The sequence below is a fragment of the Oncorhynchus mykiss genome, chromosome 18, assembly GCF_057628025.1.
Source record: "Oncorhynchus mykiss isolate SJ-2025 chromosome 18, ASM5762802v1, whole genome shotgun sequence".
Classification (NCBI taxonomy): domain Eukaryota; kingdom Metazoa; phylum Chordata; class Actinopteri; order Salmoniformes; family Salmonidae; genus Oncorhynchus; species Oncorhynchus mykiss.
In genome coordinates, this window is record NC_143039.1 from 43,983,309 (window position 1) to 44,007,614 (window position 24,306).

Genomic DNA, 24,306 nt, shown 5'->3' on the forward strand with positions numbered 1-24,306 from the left:
ATTTTCAACGTCTTGTGCTCATAGGATGATGCATTTGCAATCGTAGTGTGAGGTGTGCGGATGGCTGGTGGTGTGAGGATGGCTGGTAGTGTGTGGATGGCTGGTGGTGTAAGGTCAGTCTAGCATGAAATAGACACTTGGGAATAAACAGAGAGATTGCGGTGAGGCTAGCGTGACATTGGAACTCTGGAAGACAGAGGGAGATTGATAGCCGAGGAGACGGAGAGAGAAAATGAGAAAGAAAGTGTGTGTGTGTTGTGTGAGTGTGAGTTTTCTGTGTATCTGTGTGTGCGTGTGTCTGTGTGTGTCTGTGTGTGTGTGTGTGTGCATGTGTCTGTGTGTGTGTGTGTGTGTGCGTGCGTGTCTCACCTCCAGAGTAGTCAGCACAATCTTCTCCATGGAGGAGAAGTAGGCCTCCCACAGGAACTGGGTCTGCTGCCTCAGAGCTAGGATCTTATCCTGATGGATGGAGCGCACCGTGGACGGGATCTGGAGGAGGACAGGAGGGGGACATTGTTAGACAGAGGGGCTGGAGAGAGGAGTGGGGGGGGACAACGCACCATGGTTGGGTCAGAGAGAGGGGGATGGAGGAAGACAGCAGGTTCAGTCAGAGAGAGGGGGAGATAGAGGTAGGGAGGAGGACAGCAGGTTCAGTCAGAGAGAGGGGGGATAGAGGGAGGGAGGAGGACAGCAGGGTCAGTCAGAGAGAGGGGAGGGATAGAGAGAGGGAGGAGGACAGCAGGTTCAGTCAGAGAGAGGGGGGATAGAGGTAGGGAGGAGGACAGCATGTTCAGTCAGAGAGAGGGGGGATAGAGGGAGGGAGGAGGACAGCAGGGTCAGTCAGAGAGAGGGGAGGGATAGAGAGACGGAGGAGGACAGCAGGTTCAGTCAGAGAGAGGGGAGGGATAGAGGGAGGAGGAGGACAGCAGGGTCAGTCAGAGAGAGGGGAGGGATAGAGGGAGGGAGGAGGACAGCAGGGTCAGTCAGAGAGAGGGGAGGGATAGAGGGAGGGAGGAGGACAGCAGGGTCAGTCAGAGAGAGGGGAGGGATAGAGGGAGGGAGGAGGACAGCAGGGTCAGTCAGAGAGAGGGGAGGGATAGAGGAGGACAGCAGGGTCAGTCAGAGAGGGGGGGGGGGGGTAGGGGTAGGGAGGAGGACAGCAGGGTCAGTCAGAGAGAGGGGAGGGATAGAGGAGGGAAACGGAGCGAGAAACGACCGTTTGAATTTTCTGTTTTCTTAAGGTGTGTCTAGCCTCTAATGAATACGATCCCGGGCTGAGAGACACAGTCAGTGAGTGGACTCTCTGATTGCGTTAACACTAGTTATCATTGGCTTGCGAAACTAACTCCAAACTTCCTTCAAACGGCACGCAGAGACATATAAATGCTATCCTCGAGTTCATCTGACTCTTGGTAAGTAGAATCTTTCAGTGTCCCTTTTAGGGACGGAGGTGGTGGTTGCGAGGGGTGTGTGTCGTACCTGCAGCAGGAGCCTCTCGTCCCCGATGACGGCCGCCGTGTTCCAGTTGATGATCTCAGAGAAGGGCAGCTCCCAACCGTTACTCAGCATCACAGGCACACAGGCTGCCTAAAGACAGAGATACACAACCCAGGGAGAGAGAGAAGAATAGATTAGGGACACAGAGAGAAAATTTTTGTTTTAAACAGACTTGGAAATCGATACAATAAAACAGGAGAGGGAGAGGGAGAGAGAGAGAGAGAGAGAGAGAGAGAGAGAGAGAGAGAGAGAGAGAGAGAGAGAGAGAGAAAAAAAAAGCAAGAGAGGGAGAGGTAACCAAGCGGAGGCTGGCCTTCGGCAGTGGCGAAGTAGTGGAGACTTAATGGAGAGGTAGAGGAATGGCGAGAAGAGGAGAACAGCTGGTGCAGTGTGATGAGAGGTTGACGTAATGACAGCCCTGTCAATCAGGGGTCATAAAGGTATCAGCTAAAACAGCATTGGCCCCCGGGCCCTGCTTTCGCTCTCACACTCTGACTCTCTCCTACAAACACTAATACCAGTGGAGGCTCTTGCATTCACACTCACCAAGGTAGTCAGATTTTCTCTCTCTCTCTCTCTCTCTCGCTCTCTCTCAATTCAATTCAATTCAATTCAAGGGCTTTATTGGCATGGGAAACATGTGTTAACATTGCCAAAGCAAGTGAGGTAGACAACATACAAAGTGAAAATATAAAGTGAAAAACAACAAAAAGTAACAGTAAACATTACACATACAGAGGTTTCAAAACAGTAAAGACATTACAAATGTCATATTATATATATTCAGTGTTTTAACAATGTACAAATGGTTAAAGGACACAAGATAAAATAAATCTCTCTCTCTCTCTCTATATATATATATATATATATATATATATATATATATATATATATATATATATATATATATATATATATATATATGTATATATATACTTTCTGTGGAGAAGTGTGCACTAACATTAGAGGTGCTGAGTGTGGAAGTAGACAGAGTGGGAGGTGCACAGGTGTGCGACAGGTGTGAGAGGTATAGGTTATGAAGTGTGCACCGGTTGGCTCGACTCTGACAAGTGGATACGCTGTACAGTGCCTTGCGAAAGTATTCGGCCCCCTTGAACTTTGCGACCTTTTGCCACATTTCAGGCTTCAAACATAAAGATATAAAACTGTATTTTTTTTGTGAAGAATCAACAACAAGTGGGACACAATCATGAAGTGGAACGACATTTATTGGATATTTCAAACTTTTTTAACAAATCAAAAACTGAAAAATTGGGCGTGCAAAATTATTCAGCCCCTTTACTTTCAGTGCAGCAAACTCTCTCCAGAAGTTCAGTGAGGATCTCTGAATGATCCAATGTTGACCTAAATGACTAATGATGATAAATACAATCCACCTGTGTGTAATCAAGTCTCCGTATAAATGCACCTGCACTGTGATAGTCTCAGAGGTCCGTTAAAAGCGCAGAGAGCATCATGAAGAACAAGGAACACACCAGGCAGGTCCGAGATACTGTTGTGAAGAAGTTTAAAGCCGGATTTGGATACAAAAAGATTTCCCAAGCTTTAAACATCCCAAGGAGCACTGTGCAAGCGATAATATTGAAATGGAAGGAGTATCAGACCACTGCAAATCTACCAAGACCTGGCCGTCCCTCTAAACTTTCAGCTCATACAAGGAGAAGACTGATCAGAGATGCAGCCAAGAGGCCCATGATCACTCTGGATGAACTGCAGAGATCTACAGCTGAGGTGGGAGACTCTGTCCATAGGACAACAATCAGTTGTATATTGCACAAATCTGGCCTTTATGGAAGAGTGGCAAGAAGAAAGCCATTTCTTAAAGATATCCATAAAAAGTGTTGTTTAAAGTTTGCCACAAGCCACCTGGGAGACACACCAAACATGTGGAAGAAGGTGCTCTGGTCAGATGAAACCAAAATGGAACTTTCTGGCAACAATGCAAAACGTTATGTTTGGCGTAAAAGCAACACAGCTGAACACACCATCCCCACTGTCAAACATGGTGGTGGCAGCATCATGGTTTGGGCCTGCTTTTCTTCAGCAGGGACAGGGAAGATGGTTAAAATTGATGGGAAGATGGATGGAGCCAAATACAGGACCATTCTGGAAGAAAACCTGATGGAGTCTGCAAAAGACCTGAGACTGGGACGGAGATTTGTCTTCCAACAAGACAATGATCCAAAACATAAAGCAAAATCTACAATGGAATGGTTCAAAAATAAACATATCCAGGTGTTAGAATGGCCAAGTCAAAGTCCAGACCTGAATCCAATTGAGAATATGTGGAAAGAACTGAAAACTGCTGTTCACAAATGCTCTCCATCCAACCTCACTGAGCTCGAGCTGTTTTGCAAGGAAAAATGGGAAAACATTTCAGTCTCTCGATGTGCAAAACTGATAGAGACATACCCCAAGCGACTTACAGCTGTAATCGCAGCAAAAAGGTGGCGCTACAAAGTATTAACTTAAGGGGGCTGAATAATTTTGCACGCCCAATTTTTCAGTTTTTGATTTGTTAAAAAAGTTTGAAATATCCAATAAATGTCGTTCCACTTAATGATTGTGTCCCACTTGTTGTTGATTCTTCACAAAAAAATACAGTTTTATATCTTTATGTTTGAAGCCTGAAATGTCGCAAAGTTCAAGGGGGCCGAATACTTTCGCAAGGCGCTGTAGGTTGGGATTGAAGGGCACAGGTATGCAGCTGTTGAGTGGTCCCTGGAAAGGTGCTTCAAAGGTGTGTGGTAAGCGTGTGGTAAGCTTGTGGTAAGCGTGTGGTAAGCGTGTGGTACAGGAGAGGTTATGAGCGTTCTGGGGTTGGGCAATACATTGAGGAGACGTATGGAGTGGGAGTACGTAACGAAGACTATATATATATATATATATATATATATATAAATAAAAGAGAGTGTAAGGGTTCTGTGATACTTGGAGGAGATTAAATGGAGTGGGTAGGACAGAGGGAGTAGAAATGCATTTGCTGTGTAAAGAGTGAAGTTGCGGTGTATGGGGTTTCACTGTGTGAGAAAGACTGCGTGGGAACGAAACTCATGCATAACACAGTGACGGGTGGAGGAAAACAATGTGATAGTTACATACCAAAATATCATATACATATATCGATACTTTGACTCCACCTATCGATTTGTAAAGTGGCATTAGCTTGAGCTAGTCTGCTGTACACACGTCACAAATTCCAGGATTTTTTTTCATCATATAGCTCGTTCTCCATCTTCTTTTTAAATAGCGAGCCAACATGTTGCCAGCACTTTCATTTCCATGACTGATCACAACAAATATTTTTTTTTTAACTTCAATATCGTATTCAGACGCTTTGCTCGGTACTTTGTTGAAGCACCTTTTGGCAGCGATTACAGCCTAGAGTCTTCTTGGATATGACGCTACAAGCTTGGCACACCTGTATTTTGGGGAGTTTCTCTCATTCTTCTCTGCAGATCCTCTCAAGCTCTGTCAGGTTGGATGGGGAGTCCGGACTCTGGTCGGGCCACTCAAGGACAGTAAGAGACTTATCTCGAAGCCACTCCTGTGTTGTCTTGGCTGTGTGCTTAGGGCCGTTGTCCTGTTGGAAGGTGAACTTTTACCCCCAGTCTGAGGTCTTGAGTGCACTGGAGCAGGTTTTCATCAAGGAGCTCTACTTTGCTCCGTTCATCTTTGCCTCGATCCTGACTAGTCTCCCAGTCCCTGCCGCTGAAAAACATCCCCACAGCATGATTCTGCCACCACCATGCTTCACCGTAGGGATAGTTCCAGGTTTCTCCAATTGGGACGTTTGGCATTCAGGTCAAAGAGTTCAATTTTGGTTTCATCAGACCAGAGAATCTTGTTTCTCATGGTCTGGGAGTCTTTAGGTGCCTTTTGGCAAACTCAAAGCGGGCTGTCATGTACCTTTCACGGAGAAAAGGCCCTCTACCATAAAGGCATAATTGACGTAGTGCTCAGGGCTTGGTTTTTGCTCTGGCATGCACTGTCAACTGTGGGACCTTATATAGACAGCTGCCTTTCCAAATCATGTCCAATCAATTGAATTTACCACCAGTGGCCTCCAAACAAGTTATAGAAACATCTCAAGGATGAATAATGGAAACAGGATGCACCTGAACTACATTTTTAGTCTCATAGCAAAGGGTCTGAACGCTTATGTAAATATGATATGTTTTTAGTTTTTAATACATTTGCAAACATTTTTTTTAAAAATCTGTTTTCGCTTCGTCATTATGGGGTATTGCGTGTAGATTCATGCGGAGACTGTTTAATTTACTCCATTTTTGAATGTAACAAAATGTGGAAAAAGGTCAAGGGGTCTGAATACTTTCCGCTGGGAATCTTAAGGAGTCAATCTCTGTGCGTGTGTGCCTGTGTGTATGGGCCCACTCACTTGCAGTGCCTCCAGGAAGCGAAAGGATCCCAGGCGTCTGCCCCGAGGCACCAGGCAGAAAGTGGAGTTGTGCAGCATCTCTCTGTAGTCATATCTGTGGAGAAACACACATCATCAGTACATGTCACACACACACACACACAAAGTAGAGGCTGTCAGGTTTCTCTCCTATAATCATACACCCTCAGGACCACATGTATACACAGTGCTAGCTATGCTCACCTTCCGGAACACACTCACATAACAGATCGCAGCCCAGTATACAGTAAGTCCCTCAGCTGCATCATGTAACATCATTCATAGACAGGTACGGACAGAAGACAAATCTATTTCTCCATCACAAGCACACAATTTTCTAGGGTGTCTCACTGCAGTGCAATTCCTAATCTCCCTCTCCCGCTTGCTTGCTCCCTCCATGCCACTCTCTCCCCCTCCCAGTGAGGTGTGCCTTATTGCTATCCAAACGGAATGATCAACCCTGCCAGGGGTAACGAGCTGTGAGTGACACCTGCTACCAAGAGGCAAGCTCCTGCTGTGGTGGGTGTGTGTGGTTAAATCAGCCACAGAAGAGGGGGGGGTTGTGTACACACTACAGGACTGTCTGTGTCTGTCCGCACGCTCTTAATCATGCCCAGACAGAGGGAGTAGTGTACACACTACAGGTGAAGTCACACAGGGTAGCAGAGAGTAGGTAACACAGATGGGATGAGAATATGAAGCTGTTTTCCCATTTCACACAGACAGCCGTTTACTGGGGCTTTAACCTCTACTAGGCCCAGGAGAAAGACTTTCTGCCCATCTTTCTCTCTCTCCTCTCCTGTCATTGGGAGAATCTCAATTGCATTTCCTTGACTCCACTTCTCTCCACTCTGACCTTCTCATCCAATAGGTTTTGAGGAGGCGGAGAGAGAGAGCTCGCGAGGGATCAAGGAAATGCAATCGAGTTTCTTCCATTGCCTTTCAGTCCAATTCGCTCTTAATCACATTCATAAAGCCCTTTTTTTACGTCTTCAGTTGTCACAGAGTGCTTTTCAACTCTCTTTTCTATTCTCTTTCTCCCCCTTCTCTCCCACTGACCCTCCTAACTCACTCCCCCCTCCCCTCTCCCTTCCATTCTAGCCACTACTGCAGAACTTGCAAGGGAGAGTCAGCTAAAGACAGGTCCTTTAGGTTAGGAGGTTAAAAGAGTGGAGGCGGTACATCATCTCATTTAGGTCTATATGGTGTGAAGGTGAAAGGGCAGTCATTCTCTATCCCGGTCTCTCTCTCTCTCCATGGTGTATGCAGAGGGCTGCTGCTGTTTACCGACACTAACGGAAGGGTGTGTGTGTTTTTGTGTATTCAATCCGCACATAGGCTCACGTAACATTGGAGGGCAATAGCCGGGACACATCTACCGCTAGGATTCAAAGCACAAACGGGTACACACACACACACACACACACACACACACACAGTCACTCTCGCACACGGCAACAACTAATAAAATGGCCTGCGCGCCGCACTAGTCGGTGCTGAAAGTCACATATGTAATATATAGTTAGAACACAACATGCATCACACACACACACACACACACACACACCTCGGTGGCCACGTTTGCAGGGGACATACATATTTCTGCACCAGCTGTCTCCCAGTGCAGCGCGGCCACCCTCGTGTCCCTCCTTGCCTTAATGCCACAGAATATCAAATGAGACAGACTGCCCTAAGTAGCTGTAGCATCTCCCTCCCGAGCACATCTGGTGTTTGGGTTAATGCTCAAGACACGATGTGCCCTTGGCATCAGGGCGTGCTCAGAGAAAGCAATGCCTCAGTAGAGCAAGGACGTGCTGCTCCATATGACAGGCTGGTCAGTTTACCATACATCCTGAAATGTATGAAAGTGTATTCTTATTTTGTGCGTGACGGGCGGGTGCTGCTGGGAGTGAGTGGGGCGCGGAAATGCAAAACAAGTGCATGAGAACCGGAGGAAACTCCGTAGAGGGGACTTGATTCATTTTATGGATACGTCCAAAGTCCATGCACACTATAGCTTAGCTAACCCTTTACAGGCGGTAGACTGCAAACGGTTGCAACATACTCCATTGAACCGTTTAACAAGGCTTAGTTCATTGGTTTAGCTCATTTCTGTGCACTATACAGGGCGAAGGACGTATGTGAAGCTCCTCCGCTGGATCTCTAAAAAGATCCACATGACAACTGTGGTTGGCGCCTTAGCTGGAGGAATTGTTGCATTTCCATTGCGTCCAGTAACATCTATGAATAACATTGTTAGGAATAGTATTGACGTCAAAACGGGAGAACCAAGGACACGGGCGGTTCCTAATGCTGTGGGATTCTCGCTAGTGTTTACAGAACACGATTAGGATAAGGACCTGCGATTGTAAGAGCAAGCAAATAACAAAAATAGATGACCGCAGTGTAGCCGTAATTATGAGTACATGTTGCATGGATGGATAAGGCATAAGAATATAAAAACGTGTATTTGTTCTTAGAAATGTATGTAGATCTGTACCTGTCTATTCATGCTATGTGTTGTATTTTCTTTATGTTTATTTAGTAAATGTAGTTCTGTACCTGTCCATTAAATGTTATGTTATGTTTTACATAATTATGTCCTTCAGCTGTAATTGTCTATGAGTGGCTACGGATACAGAGTTTGTATCCCAATTAGCCCAGGTTAAAAATACGGATATATCCCCCCCATCCTCATTGCAAACGTTGGCTAAACTGCGCAGGAGGCAGACAGGCAGTCAAATAATGTTATTTTTTCCCCCCCAGGAACTATGATATGGCAGCAACTATAAAGATTAGCCTCCGCCATCAGACAAAATATGTCCAAAGTGTAGGGACAGCGTCCTGGCTTGTGCAACATCCCGTTAAAACAGACAGAAGATTGTGGCCTTCATAATGTGTGTTTTGGGAATGTTCTCTCAAATCGCCGCAGGCTTTTCGTTTCAGCTGTTCAGAAATATGAGGCAGCTATACAGCATCATGGTTCAGAAGAGGGTCAGTAAAGCGCGAAACGTGAAGGGAGTGGGAGTTTGAGCAGCGGCTTCGTTAGAAAAACAAATGTGTGCGAAAAAAATAACACGTGCAGTACGTGATCCGGATCCTTCGCTTCAAGAAAGAGGTTACCGGAGGGTCGGGCAAGGTGTGGGCGGAAAACGCTGTATCCGTAGCCACGGCCTTAATGTTATGTATTATGTCATGTTGTAGGCTTTGTGTGGACGCCAGGATGAGTAGCTGCAGCTCTGACAGTAGCTAAATGGGGATCCTAATAAAATACTAATTCTAGACACAGCTAGATAGACATACCTACAGCAGACAGCCGATTAGTGAAAAATCTCGCAATGTTCCCTAGAGCAAGGCACTTAACCATAATTGCTCCTGTAAATCGCTCTGGATAAGAGCGTCTCCTAAATGACTCAAATGTAAAACGTTTCAATTAAAAAAAAAACTGTCATGACAGCTAGTGTCAGCTTATGACAACTGATTTATGGATCTATGTATGGTGATAATGGTGTAGATTACACAACATGATTACAGACCTGTGCAAACAGTAGGTGCATGTCTAATTCCATCTAAAGCAATACATTACCACCCTTGTACCATCTTGATATACGTACCAGTCAAGTTTGGACACACCGACTCATTCAAGAGTTTTCCTTTATTTTGACTATTTTCTACATTGTATATTAATAGTGAAGACATCAATACTATGAAATAACACATATGGAATCATGTAGTAACCAAAAAAAGTGTTAAATAAAAACATTTTATATTTGAGATTCTTCAAAGTAGCCACCCTTTGCCTTGATGACAGCTTTGCACACTCTTGGCATTCTCTCAACCAGCTTCATGAGGTTGACCTGGAATGCCTTTCAATTAACAGATGTGCCGTGTTAAAAGTCCATGAGTACTTTAAGACGCGAAGGTCAGTCAATATGGACCATTTCAAGAACTTTGAAAGTTTCTTCAAATGCAGTCGCAAAATGATCAAGCGCTATGATGAAACTGGCTCTCACAAGGACCGCCACAGGAAAGGAACACCCAGAGTTACCTCTGCTGCAGAGGATAAGTTCATTAGAGTTACCAGCCTCAGATTGCAGCCCAAACAAATTCACAGAGTTCAAGTAACAGACACATCTCAACATCAACTGTTCAGAGGACACCATGTGAATCAGGCCTTCATGGTCGAATTGCTGCGAAGAAACCACTACTAAAGGACATCAATAAGAAGAAGAGACTTGCTTGGGCAAAGGAACACAAGCAATGGATATTAGACCGGTGGAAATCTGTCCTTTGGTCTGATGAGTCCAAATTTGAAATGTTTGTTTTTGCCAAGTGTGCAAAGCTGTCATCAAGGCAAAGGGTGGCTACTTTGAAGAATCTCAAATAGTTTGACTTGTTTAACCCTTTTTTGGTTACTACACGATTCCATGTGTTATTTCATGGTTTTGATGTCTTCACTATATTGTTCTACAATGTAGAAAACAGTAAAAAAAAAAATAAGAAAAACCCCTGAATGAGTAGGTGTCCAAACTTTTGACTGGTACTGTACGTGTCATCTGTATGCATGGACCCACTCTGACTTTAATACAAGAACAGGGTAAAATACTAAGTTCTAGGATATAAAGGGTTTTACCCTCTGTCTCTTCTACTGTCTCATTGAGAGCCAGAGAGGATGGGCCCTGACCCCTGACTTGTCCACTGCTTGCCCCTTCAGTCGGCTAGCTGGGGCACTTAGTAGGGTCACTGGTCCCCGGCTGAGGGATACAGTAGAGATCACTCTCCTTTTCTCCATCCCTCGTTTTTTCCCTCTCCTCCTCTCCATTTTCATTTCTCTCAAACAGCAGAGCTCTGTCTTCCTGCTGACCTTGAGCTGCCGAGGAGGAAGCCAACAGCTGAGCGAACCGAGGAGCCCACAGGCGGTGTGAGTGTGTGTTGTTTTGGTGTGTGTGTGTGAAAGTGTTTATGTGTGAGGGATAGATAGATAAATAAAGAGAAAGACCGTGAGAGAGGGAGAAAGAGAGAAAGGGGCAGCGTATGAGTAGGCTATTGTAAAGAATGCCGTGCTTTGAGTGAAAACATTGGAAAATGAAGTCAACATAGCATAATGCTGAGGAAATATAATTCAGATGAGATGGACTGAGAATTAGCCCTTAATGAAATAAATTCTGTCTTTTACAGGTCTGATGCAATTAGGTGACCCTCTCAACCAGACCCACCGGCAACAACTTTCAGTTGCCATTGCAACACCCGTTTAGTGCCTCCGCTAAGAAGAGTGACTTAATTACATCCAGATGGATTTTTTCTATTTTTAAAATCTACTTTCTTTTAATATTTATTTGTATTTTTAAGAAACTCTCAGAATCAAAGCTCTTTCCTTAGTCCCCCTTTAGCCAGGTTTCTCAGAGGGAGGAGGTGGGGCTTTCCTGGGCAAGGCGCCAGCAGTGCACTGCCGTCAGGCTTGATGCAGTATGGGTATCTGACAGACGCTAGCTAGAGCAAACCCTCCCTCCGGGCCCGCTCGTTCTAAAGTGATGAAAACACAAAACCGCAAACAACCTCGATGTTCTCCAAAAACACAGAAAGTGATCAAAGTTAGGACTTTGATGAGGTTGTCACATTAGCCCAAGAGATCTCTTGTCTCTCCCAGTGTGTGTGTGTTATTACCGTGTATGTATTGCCTGAAGAGGGCCAAGATGTGCTTTCGTCTGTCTGAAGACGCAAAGACGGTGAGGACCGGAGCTGTGTGGATTACCCGTAACAAAGGAGACGGGATGGAAGGAACACCGTACCACGGAGGATTAGGGCCACTATGATACTGTCATGCCTGTGAGCTAGCCGTATGCTACGGTCAGAACTGCATGACTCAAGGCCATGGGAGGTGTACGCGCGCCTGCATGCATGCGAGAAAGAGAGGGCGCGCGCACGAGAGAGAGTGTGATAGTGAATTAATAAAGAGCGATTAAGACTGAGCGTATGGTGAGAGTAGGGCTGTTGCGGTGACCGTATTACCTGCCACTCCTGCAGTCAAGACGACAGTAAAATGCCATGTGACTGTTGAGTCATGGTAATCTCCATTTATGCACTCTAGACATGTGTGTTGTTGATAGTACCCAATGGCCTGGTACTCAGGGCTCTATTGTCCCTCCAGCCACTCTGACATCAATGCAAATGCTATCGAAAATCACATCAAAACATATCAAAACTGTAGTGCTTTTAAAAGAAAGAAGTTCAACAACAGGTTGAAACTGAGTGGAAAATATGGTTGTTGTGCATGTTGTTTCAAAGCCTAAAACAACGACTGGTTGGTTACCTTATGCTACGCTCCAAATGTTCTATCCATGAGTCTGGGAGAGAACATATAGGCCTAGGTGATGCTGTTGATTCAGTGCAGGGCAGCTTACAGAGTTAGCTTACAATTATAGTGAATCTTTGTATTTTGATTTTGAATAGCCTAGTAATAGGGCACTTTTTATATTTTCATACGTAAATTAGGCTGACATTACTTTCAGCTACATCTCTCCACCATGTTTCCATCTCCTCCTCTTTCTCCCTTATTCCTTTCTCGAGCGCACAGAGAGAGGGGCTGTCAACAGTTTAATGAAATAGGTTTTTGTTTGGAAAACATGTTACTATCGATGTTCCTGAACAGATTTCACTTGGTTTCCCAAATTAAGCTCTGGGTAGCTGCAGGAACAGGGTTGGAGAGCCCATGTCATTTGGGCGGAATAGGACCTGTTGCGCAACGAGGCTGCATTCTCCTCAAACAGTGGATGGAGCCTGGAGTGAAATAACCGGAGTAGCCTACCCAGGATATAACTGAAAAAGAATAGGCAGCCTACACTATTCCAGTGCATACTGATGAAATGTATTAGTCTGATGGGTGTGCAGCCTGAGGCAAGCAACAGAGCGCAAGCTTTCTTTAGTGTCTTTCTCAAATCAAATAGCCTGTAGTCACAGACATTCTAAGGTTTGTGTCACTCACAACTAAAGTTGAAAAATAACGTTCAAATCTAACGTATCCCTTTTACGCTAAACAGAACCATTAAAAAAATAGAAAATTGAAAAATAAGTGTCTATTATTTATATTTAGGGGTAGATCAGCTTTAATATTGCAGATAGATTGTAGCTTCCATCAATGTAATTGTCTGCATCACTTCCAATCCCCCATATATATTTTTGCACATACACACCTTTTTCACTCCCGAGTGGCGCAGCGGTCTAAGGCACTGCAGTGCTAGAGGCGTCCCATAGGGCGACGCACAGTTAGCCCAGTGGCGTCTGGGTTTGTTCTTAACTGACTTGCCTAGTTAAAAAAAAAAAGTTATAAAAAATATATATAATATTACCCTCCAACCCTACCTCCCCCCTCCAGGCAGTGTACTTGTGCTCTTTCCAAAAAGTTCTTAACCTATATACGTTTTAAATTAGTTATCTTGTTATTAGTTGTTAGTCCCAACCTTCAGCTCCATTCAACCCCTCCCATCTATCTCTTAACACCATCCATATTGGATTTCTATTTGCCATATATTTTTCAACTGGTGAAAGGGGGATACCTAGTCAGTTGTACAACTGAAATGTGTCTTCCGCATTTAACCCAACCCCTCTGAATCACGAGGTGCCGGGGGGGCTGCCAAAATCAACATTCACCTCGTCGGGGCCACTGTGATGTGATGTGTCAAAAAAAGTTCTGAACCTTTCTATTCTCATTGTTCCTACAGATTGTAAATTTAAAATCAACATTTTTTTTCTAAAAGTATTATTATATTATTGATCGGTTGACTATGACTTATCAGATCGCCCAGTAGTGCTATCTGCAGGGTTAGCTCCAGGTAAATATTGGAATTCTTCAGCCATTCCTGAACCTGTGACCAAAAACAGGCTACATATGGACAGTACCAAAGCAAATGATCTAATGATTCTGCCTCTTCGCAGTAAAATGCAGAGCTAGTATGGTTGTACCCCATATAAATAACATTCTGTTGGTTGCAAGAATTCTATAGAATAATTGAAATGGAAAAATTAAAAGTTTTGAATCCGGCGTAATTTTGCGTGTCAATTCATAAACCATGTGACATCGAATCAATACGTCAAAAATCTCTTTCTTTATCCAATTATGGTCTTTAATGGAGGGCCGACAGACAAGTTCCTTACTTTAACCCCCTTCCACTTCTTCCAGTTTTGTGGTAATGCTGCAATTCGTTGGTTGTAATTTGGTGTAGAGCAGACATTTCCATATGTTTTTGTTAGCTGCATGTGTGACATAACTCCACCAGTCCTATATATGATATTTACGAAGATTATAATTTTTTGAATTTAAATTTTTTATTTTTATCAATTAGTACATTTGAATTAAACCACAATATTTGTTGTATTAGTTCTGTATTTTCTGGTCGATTAAATTGAAATCGCAACCAACTTTCTATGGCTTGTTTTAAAAATAGCGATATTTGGGAGAGGATTTCCTTTTTGAATAACTGAAAGTGAGAGGTTGTAATCTGAATAAAGGGAAAAGGGCCTTTCGTGAACATGTTAGAGAACCAGTTCGGATTTAAGTATAACTTTTGTATGACTGACACCTTAAGCGAGAGGTCTAATGCTATAATATTTAGTCATTTCTGCCCTCCGAATTAATATTAATTATAGAAATAGGCCCATTTAATTTTGTCTGGCTTGCCATTCCAAATAAAAGAAAATACATTTCTCATATAATAACAAAAGAAAACTGTTCACTAGGTGAGGCAAGACTATATTCAAATAGGTCAACTGGGATATGACTAGAGTTAATCAGGGTGATTTTTCCACAAATAGACAGGTATCGTCCTTTCCATGGTAGCAAGATCTTATCTATTTTTGTTAACTTTCTATAAACATTTATTGGAGAGATAATTTATTATTTTGGGATATGTATACAGAGTATGTCCACATCACCGTCAGACCACGTTATTGGTAAACTACACAGGATGGGAAAGTTGTATACGCAATACTTATAGTACACTCATTATTTAGTTGTATGCCAGAGAGGTTTGAAAAATGATCTAGATCCTCTATGAGGCTGTGGAGGGATACAAGTTGTGGATTTAAAAGAAAACACGAATCAGTGTACAATGACACCTTTGTTTTTTAGACTAGTATTTCTAATCCCTTGATATTATTGTTGGATCTGATTTTAATAACTAACATTTTGATGGCCATAAGAAATAGATATGCAGATAGTGGACAACCTTGTTTTACTCCTCTTGACAGTTTAAAACCTTGAGAAGTAGCCATTATTTACTATTTTACACCTAGGGTTACTATACATTATTTTAACAAATTTTATAAGAGATTCTCCAAAATTGAAATGTTCTAGGCATTTATATATAAACTACAGTCGTACTTTATCAAAAGCCTTTTCAAAGTACGCTATGAATAGCAGGCCTGGTTTCCCAGATATTTCATGGTGTTCTATTGTTTCCAGTACTTGTCTGATATTATCGCCAGTGTATCGTCTATGTAAAAAAAATCTGTCTGATTAGAATGAATGTCTGACAATATTTTTATAATGATGTTTTCCCAGACTTAAAGGCTTTAACTGCATCAAGAAGTTCCTCCCCTAATTTCACCTTCACATGAGTCTCTGTATGGCTGTTCATTTGATACTATTATTTTTTAGAAATCCATACAATTAGCTTCGGTGAGAGGAGACAAACGAAAACATATGTTTAAAGTACTTTGCTTCCTTTTTCAAAATATCATTTGGTGAATCATAGATGACTCTGAGCCACTTCTTATGTGCATCCGCTTCGGAATGGGAAAAAATGTCCTTTCTATTTTATTATATTCTCCTTACTATAAAATCATATAATAAAAATAACGACACAGCTACTTAAGCATACCTTGTCTGCTAAGTGAACAAGCCTACAGCCTATGGCATAGCGCATAGCCAGATAACATACAGTAAAGAAAACTCATTCTGGTCTGAAATACATTTTATTCATATCATGTTTCTTTAGACCTGGCAAAAATAAATAATGGATTTATGGTTCATATTGAATTGATTTATTAAGGAAAAAAGGACGATGTTCCAAAAGTTGAGCATCGGTGGCTTGTATGTGGCTTGTATGTGGCTTGTATGCATGGGGGCCTGGAGATGCTAACCGTGTTTATGTTAATTAACGGTCATTTACCGTGAGACCGGCAGTCTTTTGCATGACAATAACCTGCTGACAAAATGTCATGACCGCCACAGCCCTAGTGTGTGAGTGAATGCCTATGAGTGAGTCAGACGTGCTGCATGGTACAGTTTGACTGATTAACACAGGCAGTGTACTTGTGTGCTGTAAATCAGGAACATATGTTATTGTGTATTTGCATGGGAACGATTATCTGTGCGCACATGCGTGTGGCTGTAAATATGAGGAACTGACAGGCAGTGAGGTGTGACTGACTAGTGTGTGTGTGTGTGCACGTGCATGCGTGGCCCCGTAACCATCACCCCTTGTACTCCCCCACCCATCATCCCTGCGGCTGGATGCCCTGCCCCTGTGGTGTGTGTCCGGTCTTCTCTAACTCCTCGCTCACCGAGCCTGCACGCTCTCCTTCACAACTAATTAATTACCCTAATAGGGCCTCATTAGCTAGCTTATGCTAGTTCCAATTAGCATCCTAGCATAACGTAACCCTTAGGTCCGCTTCCCCAAACAAACACACAGGCTGTGTGCAGGATCCCATGACGGCCATGAGGAACGGCTACACATGCAGGAATCCGATTACGGTCACTTGCTGTCCAGAATCCAGTATTAGACCAACACTCCACTTACAAACCAACTGGCTTTCAGAGAGGTGTCCCTTCCTAAATAGGCTAAAACGTATTTAACTGAGACAAGACAGTTCGCTCTTGTTATCAGACGGCACCTAGATCTTGACATTCGGATTCCATCAAGAGATACTGGGTTGCCATTAGGAAAAGGTAATAAATTCTGGTTATTCTTAGTATTCAAGGGTCAAAGTGGAGCAAAAGGTGATCGTATAGCATTAGCTTGTTTTGACTGGATAGGCTGAGTAACTCCAAACAAGGACTCAAAACCAAAAACAGGTACCTCAGGACAGTCTTGTCAAGGTGCTAGCTAGATTAGCATAAATTTATAAGGCTCTACTACCATAAAGAAAAACACTCAAGCTAAGTGCAGTGAAGTGAGCGACACAGCCGTATGGCATGCTAACTTCTAGACAGCCAAATGAATCAGCTTCCCAGTCATACCTCGTAGCTCCCCCCCCAGCACTTTCTCCTAGCCTACCATCCCCCTGTCACGTCTAAGCCCGAATATTTTAGAAATACCCAGATAACAAGGGTCCCTTCTGCCGAGATACTAATTCGCTGTGATGGCTTTATCTAATGCAATCTTTTCAATTTGTCCTCTACGATTTCTTTCTCGCTGTTTTCCACAGCAAGGTAGATTGAGTCCATTGTTTCTGTTACATTTAGCGTCTGCACAGAACTCGGATTCCCTGATGCCTACTGTAACTCTCCCTCCAGAGGACAAGGGTAGACCTTTAGAGGGACTCTCAACTCCCCCAGACGTACTTGTGTACACAGTCACGCACACATGCACGATATAGTCGCACAGCACCAAGGCAGTTCACGTGTACAGTCTTACACACACTTCAGAGTCCGTGTGATTGGCTCCCTGTTCCATGCCTCGAGTCAGGTCAGAGGTCCAGAACGTACACACACACACTGGAGACCAGCTGTGTCTCATACGGCAGTGCACTTCATTTCCAGATGGCCCTCACGATAATGCAGTGTTGTATGTGTGTTGGGGTGCATGTGTGCCATCCGAGTGTGAGTATACGTGTGTGTGATAGTGAGTGTCTCGGAGTTTGACATGTCAGCACGTGCTTTGCTGCTGCCTCCTTTAAAACTCATACATTTGTCATCAGAGCTGCTGGAATAGATGGCACAGAGCAGACCGTATTTATCCATTGAGCCATGGCCATTTATCTGCAGCACACAACAACCATACCAATATGGAAAAGCTTGGGCCGCCGAGAAATGAACTAACTGAGCGTTTGCAATGCGCATGCACATAACTAATGTGCAGAACATGGGTAGCTAGTAAAATCCCAATGCATATGGCCCTGGTCCCATCTGCCTCCCAGGCCCAGCTCAGCCCCTCAGGCCCTCCACTCCTCCAAAAAGTGACTGGAAACCTAATGAACTCAAATAACTTGCAAACATATTCTAATTTATTCCCTCTAAAAGGCTAAAACCACAATAAACTCAGGGCCATATGGGTCCCAGGTCGCAGCACAGCATGAGATAAAATACAATAAAACACAGACTGACAAATAAAAAGATAAATGGGCGAATTAATAAAGATGGCCTGGTTCGAATGGGGATGTGGTGGGAGGCTGATCGCTAAAGGTTTCAGGGAGTGGGATGATTCCCTAGCTCACACAGTCACAGTACAGTATTTAGACTCTCTGCTCGCTCTTCAAACACACACACAAACCAACACAAATCATTTCTTACTCACACCAACCCTAGCCATCAAGCTCAGCGCGAGTCTGACATATCCAAAAGGCGAAGCAGCAAACCCTCACATCACATGACAAGAGGAGAGCTGCACAGGGGATAATGCCTGGCCAGATAGAGATTTTGATGGAACAGCTGCAGTGAGGGTGAATGAGAGCGGAGTGCTGTGTGTGTGTGTGTGTGTGTGTGTATGTGTGTGTGTGTGTGCGCCCGTCCGTACACTTGAGAGGCTAACAAGGAAACAAAAACACAGGAGCAGCATGAATCAGAAAACAAGAGGGGGGGAAAAGACGTCAGTACGACAATAATGCAATTATACAAAATGAACCGACTGTTTTTTATAAATGGTAGGGGGTCCACCCACTCTGCCCAGGGTTGGTGAAAAGACAGTTGGTGATGAAATGTCACTCGTTATAAAATGCATAGAAAATATTTATAAAAAAATTCATGTTCTGAATCGTTTAGTGGGGTCTAACATATCATAAACATTCGATTTTGAAAAAAATCTTAAGGAAAGAGAAGAACCAAACTTATAGAGCGGTGTGAGTTTTGATGATTTTACATGTTGTGATGGTCATCTGCAAAATTGTTTCGAAGGGGTCTAAAAAACAATATCAATTTAACACGAGCTGAATTAAATGTAAAAGGCTTTGAAAAGAAAACGCTTGACATTTCGCAGAGATAAGCTCGTTTTTGTCAGAACAGGAATTTCACATTAATATGAAAGCGTATACTAAAATACTACACGTCGTGTCTCAAAATTGATATCCATCTTACCTCTACATTGTTTTATGTCCTCCGGATTAGAGAAGAAAGAGGAGTTCAACGGTGAGCCTGTCAGTTAGTCGCCGTTTTCGCACAGCATCCTGCCTAGCTGACGCAATGCTATTTTAATGATTGTTCTTTCTCTGGCCTCCATTGAATTATTCACCCTAATTTTGGCCATCTTCATTGGGTAAAAACTCCAATAACTTTTGAACAGACATGAGGTTTGGACCATTGCTTGAGTACATCTACACGATTAACACGATTAACATACTATTTTACCCATTGTGTTTTTGATTGGACTCTCTATAAAGGGCTTAATCCTGATGTGAAAATGTACTTTTGCATAGGCCTGAATGAACCATGCATTGACATCAGAGAGAAGATTTATGGAAAAATGTGAGTGATTCACACAGACCTCAAGCTAGATCTTAGAGTTTGACCCTAAGAGGAAGGGGTCATTGTTTCTATGCATTGTTTCTTGTCTTTTGGCGTGACTAATGCCACTAGAGAATGTGGGCCTTTGGCTACAACCAATACATCTTAGTTATATGACACACCTTAGCCTGGTTAGCCGTCCAGTCTCATATGACCCATCTTAAGGCTAAAGCCTGGGTGGAACCTTGGGTCGGGTCAGTGGGGTCAAAGGGTACTCTGGTCCCCACCCCAACAAAGGGCAGGGGATGGTGGTAGTCTTTGAAGGGGGTTGTTGTTGGGCTTCGCTTTGTGGCTGTGGGGTATCTAGTGTGTGTGTGTGTGTGTGTGTGTGTGTGTGTGTAATCCCCCCTTTAAGCCCGAGGTGAGTGGAGCCGTCAGAGGACGAGAGCTGTACGGGGAAGAGCTGTTCCTGAGCGCTCGGCGGCGTGGTCAGGGAGAAAGGCGGCCGAGCTGCAGCTGTGCCCTCAGGACGGCTGGGACCCAGAGAGAAGAGGGGCTGTTCACTTACAGACAGGGCCAGGAGAGGAGTGGGAGACGGTCACACACAGGGAGACAACAGAGAGATGGCAGATACAAGAAATACCTTCCACACAGAAACCACACAGAAAATGAACAAATACGTAATTGCTCGGAAAGTCTGCCAGAAGCCCTTTTGACTTCTTTACAGGAGTCTAGACTCAAGACGCCGAAGAACTGTATGTCCGACCTTGTGTCAGACAAATCTACTCAGTGCAAGATGAAAGTGAAGGTAGCGGTGGACCCTTCTCAGAACTAAGAGGGCACATTTTGGACTGAAGCGATCATTAAATCCCAATAAGGATCGGAACAGAACAATAATTGATCGTGGGTAGAGAAGGAATGTGTTTAAAATTGAATAAGGTGAGTTTGAATGCTAGCTTGCGAGATGGAAGAAAAGACGGGGGGGGGGGGGGGGGGGGGGATCATAAGTCAATAATAGAAGTGGGCTAAGTGGTCTCCTAGCAACCCGTTCCTGATGGAGCACTGCAGCTTGTTTTGTCTCAGCTACAGACAGAGGGGAGTGTGAGACAGGCAGCCCCATCCCAAATTGACCCCTGACTTTGTTCTTCGGTACATCTGAGAGGATCGGAAAAGTAGGCCTAAGCAAAATGGTAATAACTCCACCTTGCTCTCTGATCGGCTAGGTGGAATTGCCACATACATTGCGTCCCTCTCAGATCTCCACAAATGCATAGGGGGTAAGGGCTGGGGCTCAAATTGGATATTAAGCAAGAGATGAGGACAACAGATGTTTGACATGCAATTTACACACACATATAGTAGATAAGCACTAAAGTAACAGGCCAGAGGTTTAACATGGCACAGTAATAGAATGGGATCTATTGAGCGCGAGTCTACACTCCCGAGGTTGGGTTCCGATCTCACAGTTGGTTGGCGCATGATGCCAACGACACCAAAGTTGTGGCTGCACGGGTCGCAACTACTGAACATCTGTGACTGAACCGTAAGTCGCTTTGAATAAAAGCACCAGCTAAATGACCGTATTGTAGTTTCAATTCCTGAAGCCGGGTCTAATCCCATTGCGGTGTTGCAAAGGAATCTGTTGGGAACCCCGGCTCCTAAACCCAGTAACGGTGCGTACTAAAGTCTCCTTCAGGACTGCGTGACATTCCACCTTTCATTATCCCCAGTCAGAATGTCAGAAAGAATCCACAACAGAGGGATATTGTTGCCAGAGAGCCATGACTTCAGTCACTAAGAATGTCCACCTCTTCATTTCAAAGGGAGACGATGAAGGTGAGTTGTCAGGAAAAGAGAGGGGGGGGGAGTGATGGAGTAAAGGGAGGGGTGAGAGAACGAAGCATTAACAGTGCCAATTACACCGCGACTATCTGTTTGCAAGCAGCCCATGCATGCTCAAAGAACGTTTGACAAGCAAGGACGCCTATACATACGAATCTCTCCCTATGGGGTACACACACAGATACACTCTTAGAATCACTCGTCTTGAATGCATAATCTTGACCCCCCCCCCCCTCACTGTGGTGAGGAAGCGTAATCTAGTGCTTTGAACCGTCTCAGTGAAGAGCTGTCGACTCCTATCCAACCATGTAATTCCCTCCAAATGAGGTGTTTGAGGAGCCGCCATTGTTATCCACCCCCTCTGACAATCTACCTCCGGAAGTCATAACAATCTCACTAAGGCTTTAACCATCTCTGACTAAGAGCTCAGTAATTTTCATCGACAAAGTTAACACACGAAAGCCACTCTCAATCATGGAGAAACAACTCAGAAGAGCAAGTAAACCGTTGCCTCTCATAATAGGCCTGGCTAACCGCTTCGGCTCCAACAGTGACTGCAATTACTATTGCAATAACGGCTAATGGTAATGCTAATCATAACAATAGCGCAGCATGAAGAGAAAATGATGCTTGCATGCCCAGATGCAGTGTAGGGCACTTAGGCGAAGGAAATGAACTGGGGCCCGGCCGCCTTCGGTCGATTCCATCTGTTATCTGGCCCACCTCTTTCTGCCTTCACCGCCTTGGGGTTTGAAGTCAAAAACACAACAAACACAGCCACTGACGTCTGAGGAGAATCCGTTGTGAATGACTGACGTGGAACTGACACAGCTGGACAGATGGCTGAGAGAACAGCAAGCCATGATGACATGAGACGGTGACGGCTGAACCTCTGGTGGAAGGGTGAAACGCCAAGGAGAGAATTACTCTTCTACGAAGCATTTTCAGGTTTCCGTAGAATCTGAACAGTTTGGGCTAAAAACGCTAACGATGGGCAACGAAAGCAACAGGTCAACAAGTATTAGCAGCAACACGGAGACCTTGTCTTTTCTATCGAAGAAAAAAAGGCAGCACAAGTGCCAGGAGCCCCCCGGTGCAATGCTAACGCACTCCCCTTCAGCTGGAGCAGTTCAAAAGGAACTCAATAAAACATTTACCGCACCGAGAAGGCTTCTTCTCCCTCCATTTATATCCCTCTCACTCTCGCTCTCGTTCCCGCTCTCTGCTACGAATGACCTTGGGTTAAACGCATTTAATTAGAGCTCACAGGATCTGCAATCCCCGCCTTCTGCTCTCCGAGCTCAAAGCCCTCCGGACAGCAGTCTCCCACATGCGAACCGGAGCTTTCAACTGTCAGACCACACAAGCTTTCTTCTCTTCAGGCTTCGCAACTGAACATAACAGGGCCTCGATCGACGGGCCAAGGTTTTGAGCCGAAGAAGTGTTCCCCACACACACACACAAAAACACACGCACACGGACAAAATTGGCATACTTCAATACATGCACATGGCGCAGAGGAGTGAACAAAGGCCGATGCATCCCACTCCCTTAGACCTTCTTCATACAAGATGGCACATCTGAGGCATTGCAAGCCATAGCATTGAAAAGGTACCTGTATCTTGGAGAAGCCAGAGCTACATATTTCACATATGGGCCACTTGGGTGAGTAACATCCCCGTAGTGCTCTTTAACGTTGGATCTCCAAACTTGAGAATAACCAACAGCCATGATTGGCAAGACACACCGAGCCATAAAAATAAATATCTAAACATGACAAGCTTTGAGGTACCTGTGAGTATCGCTATTAGACACACGTACCGCAGGCAACCTTTTACACATCATGACGACTGCAGGTTCTCTAAAGATAGGTTACAAAAATATTTAGACAACTAGACTTTTTCCACATTTTGATCCGTTACAGCCTTATTCTAAAAAATGTAAATAGTTTTTGTTCCCTCAATCTACACACAATAACCCATAATGACAAAGCAAAAACAGGTTATACATTTTGGGTTATTGGTCACCTCCCTGATCAAGCCCCTTCTTTCCGAATGCTCAGAGGCTTGGTGGTTCCAAACTTCTTCCATTTAAGAACTATGGAGGCCACTGTGTACTTGGGGGCCTTCAATGCTGCAGATATTTTGGGGGTTCCTTCCCCAGATCTGTGCATCGACACAATCCTGTCTTGGAGCTCAATTCCTTCGACGACATGGCTTGGTTTTTGCTCCTACATGCACTGTCAACTGTGGGACCTTAAATAGGCCGGTGTGTGACTTTCCAAATCATGTCCAATCAATTCAATTTATTACAGGTGGACTCCAAACAAGTTATAGAAACATCTCAGAGATGATCAATGGAAACAGGATGCACCTGAGCTCAATTTTGAGTCTCATAGCAAAGGGGCTGAATACTTACCTAAATAAAAGGTATGTTTGTTTCATTTTTTTATACATTTGCACACATTTCTAAAAACCTGTTTTCGCTTTATCATTTATCATTATGTGTAGATTAAATAAATAAATACAAATCATGTGGAAAAGGGGAAATGTGGAAAAGGGGGAGGTGTCTGAGTACTTTCCGAATGCACTGCATGTGCCCAGACAAAAAGCCAGCGTAGCAGAGAAACCACCACTAAGCATTACATTGAAAAAGGGACATTTAAAAGAAAATGGAGAAAAAAAACAGACAGTTAGTAAAACCGAAGCCATTGAATTTCCAATGCAACATCTGGGGAAATAAAAGGTATTTCTTTCTTTTCACAGAGCAGCTGATCTGACATTGGAGTTGTGAAAAACTGCACGGAAAATGCAGAACCAAATGTTAGCATAAGCGCTAACGTTCCCGGGTTTGGGCTCTGTCTTCCTGAGGC

General features: G+C 44.0%; 1 protein-coding gene across 1 annotated transcript in view; it reads right to left on the reverse strand.

Moving 5' to 3' along the window:
* The window catches only part of ext1b (exostosin glycosyltransferase 1b), a 111,939-nt gene that overhangs the window by 39,690 nt on the left and 47,943 nt on the right, over window positions 1-24,306 (reverse strand). Inside the window, exons 2-4 of the mRNA XM_036952640.2 lie at window positions 5,918-6,011; window positions 1,480-1,587; window positions 370-489 (exon numbers count right to left, since the gene is read on the reverse strand). Coding sequence (XP_036808535.1) covers window positions 370-489; window positions 1,480-1,587; window positions 5,918-6,011 — 322 coding nt within the window. The remainder of the gene's footprint in view (window positions 1-369; window positions 490-1,479; window positions 1,588-5,917; window positions 6,012-24,306) is intronic.